This window comes from Phaethon lepturus, unplaced genomic scaffold (assembly GCF_000687285.1).
Source record: "Phaethon lepturus isolate BGI_N335 unplaced genomic scaffold, ASM68728v1 scaffold53860, whole genome shotgun sequence".
NCBI classification, from domain to species: domain Eukaryota; kingdom Metazoa; phylum Chordata; class Aves; order Phaethontiformes; family Phaethontidae; genus Phaethon; species Phaethon lepturus.
The window spans coordinates 1,205-17,954 of NW_010513639.1; the positions used below are offsets into that span (position 1 = coordinate 1,205).

Sequence of the window (16,750 nt, forward strand, 5' to 3'; positions counted from 1 at the left end):
GGAGTCAGAAGCAGTTCCCAGCTCCCAGGTCCATACGTGCCCTGCGAAACCTCCTCCGCTCCCATATTACACTAGCAAGGACAAAAAGAATCAATGGTTCAGACACGTTGGGTTTTTTTCTGCCAAATCAGTGACCACAGAGTTTATTTTTATTTAGTAATGGCAAAGTGCATTCATTACTGCTCTTCTACATTTTTAATCAACTCTTTTACATTCCAGGCTAACAAGAAACACCCTTTAAAAAAACGCTAATACATTTCATCACATTGCTCCGAGGGTTACCGTGCCACACCATCGCTTCGAGCCAGCAGGTAACTCTCACGCTACGTGGTTTTTTCTAGAATCCAGTCGGAATACTCAGCAACTTTCGTGTAGACGCCCGGCTGCCTGGGGCGAGCGCACCCTTCGCCCCAGCTGGTGATGCCCACCAGATACCACACCTCCTCGTGCCTGCACGACAGCGGCCCTCCTGAATCTCCCTGTGCCACGGGAGAAAAAGTCAGAGCACGCAAGGAAGAGCCCTCGTCAGTATTTCCCTCCCAAAGAAAGCCTTGATTAAAATCAGCGTCATTCAGCATTAACACCAGCGTAACTGTCTAGATTTCAATCGCTTTCGCTTAAAGCTAATTAATAGGCTACTGAAACAGGTTTCCTGTTTTTCTAGTAACTTGACTTCTAAATATTTTCCAGTCGTTGCAAATAATTTCCATTTCCCGTGAAGGTTCAAAAATACTGGCTTTTTTTTTTTTCTTTTAATTTATCTACATAAATGGATTTAAAACCCAGTGAAGACTACATGTACAGGTGAGAAAAACAGTAAATTTGCCAATGTTTTCTCTTACATCCTTGGTTTTAGTAGGCAAACCTCAGTTCTTTATGTGGCTTATCTTGTTTGTGTGACTCTGTTCCCCTCAGGATTAAACACCTCTCTGTTCTCTTTTTCTGTTCCTAACTGATCTTTCTGAACATAAGCTTCTTGAGTGCAGCTGTTATGAGTTGTTGAGACAATAGCAAGTGTGTTGTTTTTCTAAGACAGCATCTCCATGTTCTGGTACACTGTATCAGATAGAGAAAGCATCACTGGCAATAGAGGAAAAATTACTTCCCAGCTCCAAATATTTTTATTCCTAGTTACTCAATACCCATCATAGTAACAGTAACATTTTCACATAAGAATGTTAACTCTTAAATGCTTAAAGTGAAAATACCGTATTTGGTAGGGAATTTAATCTTGCTAATCAGACTATTTTCTTCTTGCATAAATTGACTTAGAATATTTAAATTAATGGAAGTGCATGAGTTTACACTCGAGCAGAGAACTTGGCTCACTGAACTCGCGCTGTTGCGACGTTTTAAATTCTAACAACGAACAGACCAGTCTGCTCAGATTGCCTTTAGCCTTCCATTCCCCATGCATTTAACAGCATCTCCAGCACCCTCCCTTCTGGGTGCATCCACACAGTGGATGCTTTAAAATAAGCTTTTATGTACTGTATTTCATGTCAAGAAATAAAAACATCACATGGGAAATCCACTTTTATTGGGGAAGTGCTTTGAGATAGCTTTGAGCAGCTTTGACTTGCTGCTCTCTCTGGATTTCTGATACTCTGAAGGAATACCATTTTATTGCCTAAATGGATGAGATATATATATACACACACACAGAGTTTCTTATCCATGGAATCGATCCCTAAAGATTTCAATGCATATACCCTGACTTTCAGTGCTTTTGACACGCAAAAGTGACAAGTCAATGAACAGCTCTATTGATAACCGTATTTTTCCAATGGCAATTAAAAATAATTACAGTATTCAATTACGTATTTGAACAAATGGTCAGACTATATATGACTTCCATTACCTTACAGGCATCCCTTCCACCTTCATCATAGCCAGCACAGATCACTTTGTCACCTATCCTGCGCTTCCGGTACCTTGCCTGGCATTCCTCCTTTGACATGAGGGGAACGGTAGCCTTCTGAAGAATATCTTCTACACGACCTATGTAATAGGCAGTATGAACAGAGAAATATTTGCTTCTAGCAAAATAAAAGTTAAAAAGTTAAACTCTAGAAATCCCCATACAGTGATATTACAAAGCTGGAGGCCACTGCTTTTAGAGTGTTGCTAAATGTTCACGACACCAATTTTCCCTTTTTTATGTGCGAATTCTCTGCTAATTTGAATGTTTTTGTGATGCCATTTTATGTCTTATGACTGGTCAAGCTTCAAAACTCCCTCATGATTTGCAACGAATCCTCATATGAGTATCGCTTTCAGGGCATTGGCCCTTGGAACCTGTCCTCCCGTTAAGAGCATTGCTTTGTGTTATTAACAATTATTTCTTAGGAATGTGTTACAATAGGTTTGGAATCTCCTAGCTGCAAAATCTGTGCTGCTCCATGCCCCAGCAGTTTACAGGATGGAGAAATTTGCACATAGAGTTAGTGAGAGTATTCAAGAGCAGCCTTTTCTTATAAATTAACTAATTAATGAAGAAATTAGCCTATACAATATCTGGCTAGATTTGTTAGATTTCACGTTGAACTCTAACCTTCAGATAGGAACGTATATACAGGAAAGGACACTTTAAATGGGACGTTTGTGTATACACACACACACGTGTAAATATTACACATATAAAAATAGAAATAAATACATGTAACACAGACTTCGATAACTAACAGCTACTTGCCGTACCTCCAGATAAAAATCAGAGGAGCTTAAATCCCATCTACTATCAAAACACAGAAGTCATTGAGGTTGTTTATAATCAACCTTCAGAATCATAAAAGCAACATACTTCAATCTCCAAAGTCATATGAATACAATCATGTAAAAAAAAAAAAGGCATGGGTTATGTGCAGACTGTAATTAAAACCTCACACTTCAGTGATAAGTCTGCTGGCTTTTTATGGCTGGGAGTGCCAAAAGGAGTCTGCATCCCAGATATGCGCTGGGTTTTGCCAGTAGATTAAGCTAGAATCTGAGGAAAAGTATTTGAGGGCTGTACAGGATATATTGAAGGTTGCATTCTTACATATTTCAAATGATTTCTAAAATCTAATTTTTGTGCCAGAGCATGGAGTTATTTAATGATAATTTCATACACCTTTCATATATGTTTTATGATGTCTTCATAGAAGTAGATTCTAATTAAGAACTATATTACAGTGCTGGCCCAATAGCAATAATGGTAGCCAAGAACATAGTAGAACTTTCTTTTAAAAAAGAAGGGGGGTTTCTTTTTCTTTTTTTTTTTTTAAAAAAAGGGCAGGGATTGGTTTTTTTAACCACGTGAATTTTGCAAATACAAGAACTCACTATTTAGATATTTATCTGTACCTTTTTCTTTTCTGTAACCCCATCCAATTACCCAACAGTCCGTATAAAGTACGTTAGCGTCTTCTTTTGATGGCAGGCAAATAGGTAGTTGAAGATCTAAAATATTATTGAAAATGTTAGTTTGACCAGCAGAGACAAGTGCAAGATCAGGGTTTTGTGGGCACCCACACAACCCCTGATGATAGCCTCCATGTTATGCTTTGTCCCTCACACTACATATTGTTCCAGTGACATAAATAAAAGCCACCCATTTTCTTTTCAAAGCCAACAGAACACGACTCTCTTCAAACCCCAGTAACTGCGTGTTAAAGGAAGCCAGCCCAGGTGTCATGCACTGCCATACCAATGCCAGCCCTGTGTCATCCTGCACATTTTCAGAATTCCTCTGAAATACACTACATACCAGTAAAATTCATAGGTTTATCAAGTTTCATTAAAGCAATGTCATATCCAGTCTGTGCGTATTTATACTGAGGGTGAACAATAATCTCTTCCACTTTGAAGAAGGGCGTATCCTCATTTATTTCTGATTGTTTTAAAATACCAGCATAAACACGCCAAATGTTGGGATTCTCAAGACTGAAGGAAAAAGACAAACAGTCAGTCTGTGGCACAAGATTTGCACTGATGTAGAGTTTGTGTGCAGATGCCAACATCCTCCATTACTCCCAAGTGTACAGTGAACAGCAGCACTAAGGTCATTCTTCCCATTTCTTATGTTCACACTCTCAAAACCAAAGAAGGGTTCATTGTGTCTATTCCCTCCACTTCTCCCTCTTTCTGTTCCTCTCCCTATTCATATTTTCATCCCCACACCAGTTTTCTTTCTCCTTTATGTTCAGACTCATTCTCATTATCCTGATCCTTCATCCTCCTTCCTTTTCTGCCTCCTTTTATTTTCTCTTCTCCTATTTCTTTTTTTTTTTTTTTTTCCTAGTTAATGGCCTAATGCAAGCCCTGAAGTAGTAAGTGAGATTCTTTCCATTCATTCCAATACAACAGATTTTCTAGTAATGAAAATAAGGTTGGGAATATAAATTCAAGTAGAGTCTGTTCTGACACTTATTTGTTAGGAAAATGACACTAGCCGTGTAAATATAGATTAGGAAGTATAATATCATAGACATACATGAAAAGTTCCAGATAATCTTTATGATTTCAACTTTACTTTGAGTAAATTTAAGGGATATTTCATTATGAGATTCTACCATTAAGGCAACCCACAAGTTTTTGGCATATGCAATGAAGAAGATGCAAAACTTGGCTTAAATAAACTTTCCAAAAGTTGTGAAGATTTTATATATGCATTTATAAGTATCCATTAGACTTAATAATTTCCAAAGTCTATTTTTAAATTTTTATTTTCCAAGCATATCTTCTCCCTTTTGCCTTTTATAATACTGGTAACTTCTACACAGGATACCAGATAAAGGTATTTCTTATGTAGGGTTTTTTAGAGACTTCAACTACTTTTATAAAGTTTGCCGCTGGAGGCAAAATATTGGCACTACTATTACACAAAAACAATAATGGGTAACATACTACGCTGCGGGAGTAAACGTGCCTGATTTTGGACCATGTTGCTGGGTCAGCGTCCTCTTTGAAGCGTTTTCTCTGTTACCGGACCCGTTTCTCCCATCAGGCTGCATTATAGCCTTACACTTTCACCCTGTAAACGGCAGCATAACCTGCTTTACAGGTGATGGCAGCCTAAAGGAAATTAATCACCTGCACGACAATTAAGTCAGCTCTTCACAACGCAAGTAATTCCATGACCCAAATCTGATGGCAATTTGATTAACAGCAGAGACTATACGGGTCAGTGCAAATTAGCAAAGTCTTAGGTATCGGCTGCTTTAAATTTTGTTCTCACAGCTGAAATCTGCATCAAAACAGGGTATTGACTGACAGAATTTTGAAAAAACCCACAACTGTTAAAGGAAAGCCAGGACAATTGGGATCTGGATGTTTCACGTAACAGAGAGATAGGTAGCTCAGGTACCAGAAGCAGCCTAACTGGACCCCCACAGCCATTTACTTCGTGTCCTGCACAAATAAACTAACTGGCTGAACTCCCTGCTGCTGAAGCTATCGGATTAGTACTGTTTCTTAAGTGCCACGGAGAAACCTCTGAGATAAATCACTTGAAATTTATGAAATGGAGTAACCTAGCAACAGCTTTTCCTTGATGATACGGTATTACAGTACGAAAAAGATCTTCTCTCATGAGAATGTCTACATTTCTGTAGGTATCTGGTGTCTGCTTTAGAATTTCATCTTCTAGATGCATTAAAATAATTTAGCATCAACAGTACGATACTATGTTACAAAGGGACGAAGTATGGAGTTCCACTTACATTAAGTATATGAATAGTCTGCCTTAGAAGTTCACCTTTGGGTTACATTAAAACAGTTTGTTTTATTCTAGTCCTCATTTTTATTTTTCTGAAAGGCAAAACTCAACCTATCTCACACGCTGGATGAAATTTTCGGTTTTATTTGCACACTGACGTTTAGGCCTCACCTCATGACGCAGTGAGCAGCGGTGAGGATCCACCGGTTGCTGATGATCGAGCCCCCGCAGAGGTGTCTCTGACGAGACAACTTCACATGCAAGCTGACTTGCCACGGCCATTCACCGGGGGAAGAGTCCGTCCCTCCAACGATCCTAATTGTTCTTGCAGAATGCTGCATACACACTACAGAAGTAATTTAAAACGGCGCTTAAAGGTAATGCGCGCTCACCAGTGAAAAAATGAAGATGAGGGTACTGCTGGTCCCCGAACAGGGACCGATCTGTTGCGAAGAAGGTGATACACAGTACGTTCTAATGCCCTTACGGTCACAAAGTCTATTACACCCAAGTTCACAGTGCTACCGCTGGTGTTCACAACGTGCGGACCTGGCCAACTTCACTTTTGCAGAACACTCGAACTTCACGAGCCGTCCCACTGGCACAATGCAACAATTCCATTTACAAAAAAAAAAAAAAAGGAGGCTTTGGCTTCCTGTAGTGAAATCAGTTAAGCACTGTCTCTTTTACGTGAACGAAGTTTTACTTACCAGTACTGGCCTTTTTTTTACACAATCTTAGTGAGTATCCCGAGATCCTTCCTGGCCCATGTACTATTTCCACGGGAGACCCATTTGAGGACATTCTCAGGTGACACTCACACTTTCTGCCAATAAATTAATGCAGAGATTCATTTGTACTTTTTTTAGGCAGAACACATACATTACCCCCTCACCAAGTCTGCAGAATGATTATTTTGGCAGTATCTGAACATTTTAAAAAATATATCTCACCTTTCCTCATTGCATGAATCTTGGAGGGGAAAGTAGGTAAAAAATTGGCAGCGGATCACATCTGTGCAAACCTGCTGACAGGCTCTGTGTCCTTTAGTATAAGTGACATTGAGTTCATCTCCCAAAAAATTCATATGCATATAAGTACGAGAATTGCAGGCTGTAAGAATGAAAGCATTCCAAGCATCAGAAAGTCCATTAATCTCAGTAATTCGAAATTAGTATTTTTATTGTAATTCATTGTTTACCAGGAAAGGCTCTTCTGCAATTTAGGAGACCAAAGCCTGATACAGCATTTTCTCGTGATATAAGTGCCTCTGGTATCCCACTTGTTGAGGTCTTCAGAAGGCAAAGATTTCTAAAATGAAGATTTTTTTTACAATAACTAAATCTGTTCTCACATCCTAAAATTGATGGTTTAGGTACTGGTAAAGGAAGGTTCGTTCTTAAATGTGTTTTTTCTCCCAAGTCTCTATCTGTAAAAGTATTTCATAGGTAAATGCATTCATTAAGTTCACACTAAATTGAGGGGACTTGTTCGTAGTTTTGTGAAATGGCATATGGCTGTTCTACTAATGGTCACACAGGATTTATATGTACACAGAAGAGGTGACTTTAGATGATATATGCCATCTCAGCTCTGCTTCTCACTGAAATTCCTTTGAAACCTTACTCTTTTGGTTTGTGTGGAATGTAGATTTTTAACTATCCTCACTACTAAAAGTATGAAAGAAGAAAGTTCAATAGAAACATTTTTAAACCTGTTAATTCTATCAAAAATCTTTTCAAGTGAATAACTTAATACTGTTAGGAGATCAGATGACTCTTTTGATAATTTCATACCATTCAGGTTTGAGTCATTAAAGCAATCCGGAGGCTCACTGTCTCTTTGATGTGTATAACTCTCTTCAGATAAACACCAGATATGCAGCGGCAATACAAAACCCCTGATCACGCTGGAGAACAGATGAAATGCCCACAGGAAATTAGTAAACTTATGAATACAAAACATAAAGCACTGTGCTTTACTGAAAATAACCTTTCAACAAAAATTTCCGTAAGTATAAGAAAACAGCGGTTAAAAAAAGAATGTGTGCTTTAAAAAAAAAAATACATCTACTTAGAGAATTAAAGTTAGTTGTCATATTCACCTTTGGGAGTCTATTTGCCATTCCTTGGTAAAGAATGTAAAGAACAAGCACTTTGGAAAATATGTACATATAGTTTGGCAGACAGAGATATCGGGAGTGAAAAAACTTGTAATATTCATTCCTGAAAATTCTTGATCTTCAAAAATGTCCATTTGACAATCTGTATAAAACAAGAGCAAAATATCAAAATTCCAAAGATTTTATTATCTCATCAGAATGTTAAGGTTATTAACTTCTATCCTTATTCGCATTTTCCTTCCTTTGTGACCGAGAAGCTAGAAAGATAACGGCACATTTGAACCAAAAACTATTTCTCGAGAACATTTTTGAGTGTGTAAACTCATGGAGAGGACTGCTGACCAGGGATAAGGTTCACACAGAGAAAAAGTGCAACGACATGTTAGAATACAGATTTGCTAATCTAACAGGGAAGGCTTTAAAGCAGGAACAAATGGAGTTTGTTCAAACAAACAGTGGAGACCAGTATACAAACCCACAGTTAGGAATAAATCATGGTAACCGAGGCAAAGCCTAAAATAATTGTAAGGAATGAGAATACCTAAGAGGATCATGGGATAACTAGAAGAAAAATAATGTGATGGTGCTCTTAACGCTTTATTAAATGCTATTTGAAAAGTAGGCAGAATAAGCCAGAGTAATGCACAGTCTGCCCTCTGACATGACCAAAATAACGTAACAGAGGCTTGGCAGGATAATTCACACAACCAGACCACGGATAGAGAAGTTAAAGGAAGTACCAGCATGTTTAGAAAGAGAAGAATGAGTTGCCTTCTCCAAAGAGAAGTACTTGAAGCCCTAGTTAAAATCCCAGTGCAACAATAAAAAGAGGAAAAAAGGAAGCACCAGCATGGGTGATGTTTCTTGAAACTGTCGAACTGTAAAGACAGTAAAAACAGTGAAATGATCCAAAATACAGGACCTGGTGACAGCAGAGAACTTCAGCTGTGGAGAAAGTACAGCAGCCAGGTTGACACTACCCAATGAGTTATAGAAACGTACTGGGAACCTCTTACTACAGAAAGGGAAAAACGGTAAAAGGGAGAGGTAGAGCTCAATGTGACTGCTGTTAACTTGATGAGGTTTTCAAAAAACATAAACATGAAAGGACAACAATAACGGACAGTAATTACACAATAAGAATGGCAAAAAAAAAAAATCAGGAGACTAAAAAATAAGGGTCAATTAACTCTGACAATTAGTAGGTAAGATCCCATGTTAAGGGGAAATAGAGTTCAGGAGAATGGATAGTTTCTAAAGGAAATTATATTTAAAGCACACATGTGGATCTGGAAGTTTCGGGAAGCTAACCCATGATCTCAATGATCACGTTCAGTGATTGTTCAATATTCAACGACCTCAAGGAAGGTACTTTGCAAAGGGCAGAAATACAGACAAATTCCTATGGATACGTAATAGCACGTGTGCGTAAAGCAGAAAGGCAAAGGCATAAAATGAAAGGCCAAATAAGAAGGAACAAACTCTTGAAAGAAAAATATGCAGTACCATTCGATTAGCATTAAGAAAGGAGCTCAGGTTCTGCTCAGAGGAGAAGGAAAGCTAATGGCAAAGGACACAAAAAAGGCTAAAGAACTCCTTCCCGCTGTCTTCTTCATGAAAACAAACTGCACTTAGATGGTCAACAACACTACCATTACTGAGCAGAGGGAAGAAGGCATGGTAGAACAGGAAACACAGCAATCCCATAATACTGATGATTTTAATGGTCTTAGAACCTGACCGAAGCAATCTCAAAGTTTCTTGGTACAATTTAGCTTTTGGTGTTCACAGACAGTTGTTGTGATTCCAAAAGCTTTGAAAGAGGAAGGATTTTTTAAATGATGGCACTGGAACGTATACACTGTAGGACTAGTCAGCCTAAATACAGTCAGAGGAAAACTAGAAGAAATATTCAAATAAACCCGTTTCAGATATTTACAACACAGCGAGGGAGAAGGTGGTACTGTGATTTTATGACTACATTTGATAAATGTCTGTCTGCACAGGTATAGCTGATCTGCCTTGGATTAGGACAGATGACCTCTTGATCCAATAGCATTATCTAGGCTTCTATGATCCCGTGATTTATTCCTCCTCTCTCTTCTCCTCTTGCCTTTCTCACAAGACACAGAAAGGAAGGAAAAGCAGGTAAGAACAAGATTGACCTTCACATGCTTTCAGAAATTCTGATTTAATTTGTGAGGGATCACTACTGCCATGTCATCACTGCCATAAGTATATTTGATAAAGTCTCAGATCGGGTTTGATTTTTTTTAAACTTAAAATCATAATGTTTGTGCATATGCTACAGTCCCCCGATTCTTCTCAAAATCTGTGAGCAGGACCCTCCTGAGTACTGTTATTTTTCTTCTAACCATGAGTACGTGTCTTTCTAGCATATCTTAATGCAAGAGTTTGGAAAAAATAATCTGCCCTCCATTCTCTCTCATACACATAGTGAGGGAATAGCTAAATTGTTTTCTTCTCTTTACAAAAGTTTTTCTTAATTTTTTTATTCCTTACACTTCATTTTTCTTTAAAGGTCTTCATTGTTAAGATCTGAACAAAACTACTTTTTCAATAGTTTCCAAAGATTGTTCCTACGGTAGGACTAGCAGAGTCTCAAGAAAATATATTGATATATATTTTATCTTATAGAATATATAGAATATAGATTTTATAGAAAAAAAGATGCAGAGTCTTTACAAAATGTGATTTCTACGGGGAAACTAGATTATCTGTGAGCTAAAATAAGACCATACGGAAGCAGAACATTATCACCATTAAGAAGGGAAAATACCACATAGTAAGAGAAGGTGGAAGTAGATTTAAAAAAAAAAAAAAAAAAAGAAAAAGAAAAAGAAAAAAGGAAAAGATGTTTCAATTGAGAATAAGAAGGTATAATACACAGTGTTTGATCTTGCACTCTTGAGAGTTTTGCCTGAGTAATGATTGCAAGAATAAGCACAGACACTGCTTGCATCACAAATCACCCTCAAAACACAAAATACATCCCTTCATATTAGCCAGTTGTATTAGAAAGCTGCAGGTCCTCATTATAAATTTCTAAGGGCATACAGAATACGCAAACAGAATTTAGAAAGCTTTATATTCCTCCTGATCTTTGACTTTGATGGGATTTTATCTTTCTTTTTTGTATGCACGCTACAAAGGTATCATGCAATTTCATCAAGCTAATCTTATGAAAGAATTCTTTAGATCTTCAAAGCAGGCAACTGTTTTTGTAAGACAAATGATAAAATGGAAAAATTAAAAAGATCTGAACCTCCTTTGTGCCTGAGAGTACTAACTATATGTGCAAGAATAAGTTTATATTTGAATTATTTTACATAATGAAACATTTATACACGTCAGGGATAGACTGCACCTCGTCATCCATAACCCTTAAAACTAAACTGAATCAGAGATTTTTAAATAGTTACCTATTTCAGAAAGCTGGCATGGCTTTAAAGAGAATCCAGACACAACCTCATCAAGCACCTTTATGCTGGCTGGAGTTCCTACACTGGTATGTTTCAAGAAGCATTTTTTACTGAGCGACAAAGAATAAAGAAAGTGGTAAGACAACAGGCCATCTTCCTTGGTCTACACCGTCCTCCTGGCCCCGTAATTCCTACCACGGTGCATGTTCTGTCCATGGGCCAGAGCAATCTCCAGAGCAATCTTCCAATGAGGAACAGAGCTAGCTGAACAATGTTTAACTTGTAAAATTGAGCAGATCAACAGCTCAAAAATGAAAGAATCTCTCTGGCTGCTCTGATGATGCTATTTTCAGAGCAATAAGCAGAGCAAGATTTAACAGAGCAATAATGCTGCACACCTACCAATATAATTTGCATTTCATTATCTCCAGAGGATTTCCATTTTTTCAGTACTATGATAATCAAGTCTGTCTTTCCCCCTGATAGACAAATGAAAGTGAATTTACTACAGACATTTTCCTATATGTAAGTTTGAATAAACATTGCAAGGATGACAAGTCAAGGAAAAATTATTTACTTGACTAAATTCTCACACCTTAGACTGCTCTGAGATTTACTCTACTAAAGCACAGCGCTGTTCAAGGGAAGGGCTCAAGCCTGTATTTACCGAAAGCTTGCATCATGAAATGTTTCCAAGGCATACGTAAAAAAATGGCAATGGTTGTCATTGGTACACCTTTTTTGACATTGTTGATAGCTGTCAGCCATAGTAGCATCATAAATTTTCCCTTCCATATCCAGTCCTATGTGGACATCTGGGCTGCAAGCTGTAACAAAAAGAGAGACCAATTTCCGAAAACACGCTTCTGTTCCCCACTCCGCACCCCAAACTGCCCAAAAGTATGACACAGCCCTCATAACCCAGATTCCACATCCCAGGCTCGCTTCAGTTACATCATACTTCACATGTACTTCTAACTAACAAAATAAGAAGTGCAGGTGTAGTATAGTACCCCACGGCAGAGGAAGAAACTGGCAGACTTTGGCAGTGTCTGCCTACATGAGAGAGGAGCTCTAACCACCACGGCTGAGACCATGATGACGTTAATTAAAGCAAGAACCCAGGATTAATACTAAAACATACTTCCCCATTTCCAAATTCATGGAGCAGTTTAAACGGCAAATTCTGTCCTTCTGTCCAAGCGACAGACATCTCCCATTGGAGTCAGATGATTTCATTTACGCCCCACAGAGGGGGAATTTGGACTGTGGGGTTTGAAATAGCTTTCCTCCATGCAGGATGCAGGTTTTGCCTCGTAGTCCGTGGGGTCTCTCCACAGAACACAAGCCAGCCAACCATTGGTGAGGTTTTTAAATATATATATGGGTAGATTCTCATTTTAGTGACACCAGCCTGATTCTAGACTAACTCCAGGGATATCCATTAGTCTATATAGCGTAAAGAGTAACATCCCACTGAAATCTATCTCGCTGGGCCAAAGCTACTCAGAAATATAAATGTGACAGGGTGTTGGCAGGAAAGGGCTTTTAAAAGTCCTGACTGCTCTGAAAGGCAGGTGGCAAACAAAAGCAAGCACAACTGCTTTGTCAATAGCTGCAATGGACAACTCACATAAAGTAAGACCCATTCAGTCCTGGCGTATCGAGGTGCTGTACCAATAAAACTAAAGAATTAGCCTAACATCCAGAAGACACTGTTTGGCCTCAAAGTCAGGAAATGAATAAATATATTCTTCCTTATTCTGTTTTTCTGCAGTGCTTAAAGCTGATCTCCTCTTAATGACATCATTATGAAGGTAAAAGTTTAAAACTTATTTAAAACAACCTATTTAATAGGCTTTAAATACGCCTGCTGATAACTCATGGCATGCTGACACTAGGACTCTGTGCATAACACATACGCTAAAAGACGGACCTGATAGATAACCTGCTAATAAACTATTACGAAGAACCACGAAGGCAGCAACACCACTTTGTGACTATGCGCTACTTCTTTGCTGGGCGTCTGCTCTACAAAGTTATAAAGCGGGGTCACGCATGCCACGTGAGCAGCTTGCTGGAGTGGAATTGTAGTGGTAAATTAACCCTTAGAACCAAAGCTACCAGCTAAAGCATGTGCTCCCATCTGCCCCTAGGAAATGAAAAGTGACTGCAGGAGCATAGTTTCCCTGTTACCTCATCCAGGGAACCTCGGTGGTGGGTAGTTGGGGCTGATGGGTGAAACACGGGTGAAACCAGTTGGAAGATTTCGCAAGCTGTGTTGGAAAGAAATCTGGCAAAGGACATACAAATCACTGCTCGGCTGCTTCCCTGATTCTATTCCTGTTTTCAAAATGCTAATTTTCTAACATCTGCTACATGATACAGAGCATAAAATGCATACCTGTGAATAATATCTTACCACTGATTTGGATGTTACACTGTTTTAAGGAATGTCCAGAGATAGCTCCTTCCATATCCACTTTCGGCAGCATTTCTGTATCACTATCTTTTAAGTAGCAGGAAAACCTGTGTTTTAAAATGCAGAAATTCACAGCTTTTGCAGTACAACAGACTTTCATAATTGTGTCTCACATGAAATATAGGCTGTCTGATGTCCCTCAATGTTAAAGTTTAGACAACAAGTGCAATTTGGAGAAAGACAGGGTAGAGCCGCATCTGCTTTTTTGGCACTGGTGGCAGATGAGATCACTCGGTGCATGAGGGAGCTCCAAGAGGTCTCGTTAAAGCGAAAAGCAGAGCCCAGGGTTTGGAGGACAGAAACACACTGGGCATAGAGAAGGAGGACAACCTCGTCCTCTCAGGCTGCTGAAGTTCTTAATTGTGAGAAGAGTATGCTAGAGAGAGAAGGTGGGGGACAGTAGAGGGGACCACTGGAGATGTGAAATTGCTCGCGTTGTCCCTCAACGGTAAATACGTGGCACAGAGGAGCAAGTGCGCAGTCAGCTCTGTTTCCTTGAAAGGGCTGGTATGCAAAGGTGAAAAATGGGGCACTGCCAAATTTAATCTTTCGAATTTAAGCAAATGCTCTTTCAGATCACCAATTTTAAAGATACATGACATTGTCATATATCTTATGATACATATATCTTATATACAATGGCAACCCTGTAGCTTTACCTGCGTGCCTGTGTTCTGTCAAAACATTAACAAGTTCCTAAAATTATCACAGGAGACCAGCAAAAGCCACACGAACATGAACTTTTTACCTTTTTGCGGGGTCTTTAGCCCATGCTGCTGGCAAATAGGTGAAGAGCAGACAAGTAGGATGGTAAGTACACACCACTTGGCAGTAATTGGCACTCGGTGTAAAAACCGTAGTGAGGTCTCCTCCTTGGAAGTACGTATTTTCATAGATCTGAGTCACACATTCTGATACAGAATAACAAAATGCATGAATTATTAGAGATGGGAGCACGCAGAGTTCACCAGGAGAGGGTGAAGCCGCTGCTCCTCTGTCGTTGACCTTGCTTTTAAGACAGTCCTTTGGCAGGAGAAGAGGGTGAGGGGGGTGAGCCGCAGAGTTCCTCTGAGAGTCTCATCTCTGCTGTCTCGCAGAAATAAAACTCTCTGGAGTGTCTCCCCCGTTCCCTGCTTCGTACCCAACGCTGGAGCAGGGCAGCTTGAGCCGAGGCAGAAGCCCAAGCAGCAGGATGGAAGGCAGAGCTGCACGGCAGAGAGGGAAGGGACCTTCTCATGGCAGGTCTGAGGAGCGGCAGAAGCATCTTCGGAGAGAGACCAGTACGGACACCAGTAAGAGGAAAACCAGGAGAAGGAAGGGCAGAGACCTCAAAGAGTTAGAACGTGATATGTGAAGACAGTCCCATATCGCTTAGGGATGCTGAGGCCAGAGTCGAAGTCGGGGCCGCTGCGCACAGCTTCAGTGGCTCCCCAGCATTTTATAAACCTTCTGCTCCCTCACACCCCACCTTGAGCCCCCTTCTGACTTGCTTTACAATGAAGAAAATATTTTACAGGAGCAGCGCCTCAGGAAGTATCCAGAATAAACGTGAGCTCAACTACCCCCTCACCTACCACCTGCAGGAATTCATCGCCAAGCCCATGTTGAACTCCGGAATTAAACCCGCTCACGCTGCAGGGCCGTGCAGTGAAGATACCTGAGCAGCGATCTGTTCCCGTCTTGCAAAATAAAGGCATTTGTAAGATCTCTCTGTTAAAACACACAAGAGGGCTGGCTTTGCAGAGGAGCCCGCTCTCTTCTTGTATTTTGCCCTCCAGACGGGTTACCACAGCGGCAAATACACCGATTTTTACTCCTGTACCTACAAAAGTGCTTTTTCTTAGCTAAAAGGTAAAGAGAAAATACTGTATTTTTACAGAATGGGAGGAAACCCAACTGAAAACATTTCATCTAGCTGCTTAATCTGTCACCATAGAGCTCTCGCACTGTTCCAAAAGCTATTTAAAATGAAAACCGATGGAACTATCATACTGGGTCGTACAGTTTGAAATATTACAAGTTGGTTTTATTTGTTACTGTGATTATAAAATATACTTAGGTAATTCTTTTTCCTGCACATGGGTAAAATATGTAATTTACCCAAAACCAGGAAAAATTAAGGAAATATTAGACATGTGTGCAAGATATGCTAATATCTTTTAAAGGTTAATTTCTTGTTAATGTAAGATTTGTATTTTATAAACATCTACATTTTCTGGTATATATACTTTCAAGACCTTTCTCTAAAAATTGGTATTTATTACCCTCAGTAGAGTTTCTTTGCCCAACTTTGTCATTAACAGAAAAGCCTTTTTTATTACTTAGAGCACTCTACGTGAATTCTAATTCTAAGAATATTGCAATTCTTTGCTCTATCAGACATTTGGATCTTAATTACCTTCTTCTAGTGTAAATTAACACACACACAAAAAATTGATTTATGCTTGTAAAAGTATGTACCATGTAAAACTATGCCAATTCTGAACACTTTAATTTAATAAAAATGTTTCCTAGGCCTCAGAAATGTTACAAGACTTCAGTTGAGCTGAGATTTCAACCCATGTAAAACATTTCCTTAAATAATACTACATTTATCAAACAGATTTTGCTAAAAAGCTGTGTTACCTAGTTGTCCTCCAAGAAAACAGTTAATACATTACTGAACATAAACCTGTGTAGTTATAATTTATCAGCACAGGGAACTTCAGGGAAATGCCATGCAATTTTTTTAGTTTGACTTTTGCTAACTGAACAAGGTAAATCATTAACACAGACTGACATTGAGAAACATCCACAATCACTAATTTTCCAGCATAACAAGAAAGTTCTAAAAAATAATTTACAATAAAACAATCGGTTCTGGAGTTATTCACACTGATTGCAATAGTCTTTCAAGCACAATGCTACGTAGGTGTTACACAGATACTTTTTAAACGCGTAATTTCACGCAAAGGTAATGTGCGAATAAAAAAAAAAAAAAAGGGTGTTGGCTCTGAAGCTCAGCT

General features: G+C 39.0%; 1 protein-coding gene across 1 annotated transcript; it reads right to left on the reverse strand.

The window, feature by feature from the left end:
• Nucleotides 1-323: 323 nt before the first annotated feature.
• On the reverse strand, nt 324-15,589 carry LOC104623403 (coagulation factor XI-like; the record flags this gene model as incomplete). The annotated part of the gene is made up of 14 exons (XM_010290484.1): nt 324-479; nt 1,862-2,001; nt 3,346-3,441; nt 3,749-3,924; nt 5,870-6,044; nt 6,409-6,524; nt 6,652-6,811; nt 6,900-7,009; nt 7,803-7,962; nt 11,264-11,373; nt 11,931-12,090; nt 13,686-13,792; nt 14,494-14,768; nt 15,320-15,589. Coding segments are annotated over 14 exons (2,211 nt in total), but the record flags the coding sequence as incomplete, so codon positions are not given.
• Between the last annotated feature and the right edge of the window lie 1,161 nt (nt 15,590-16,750).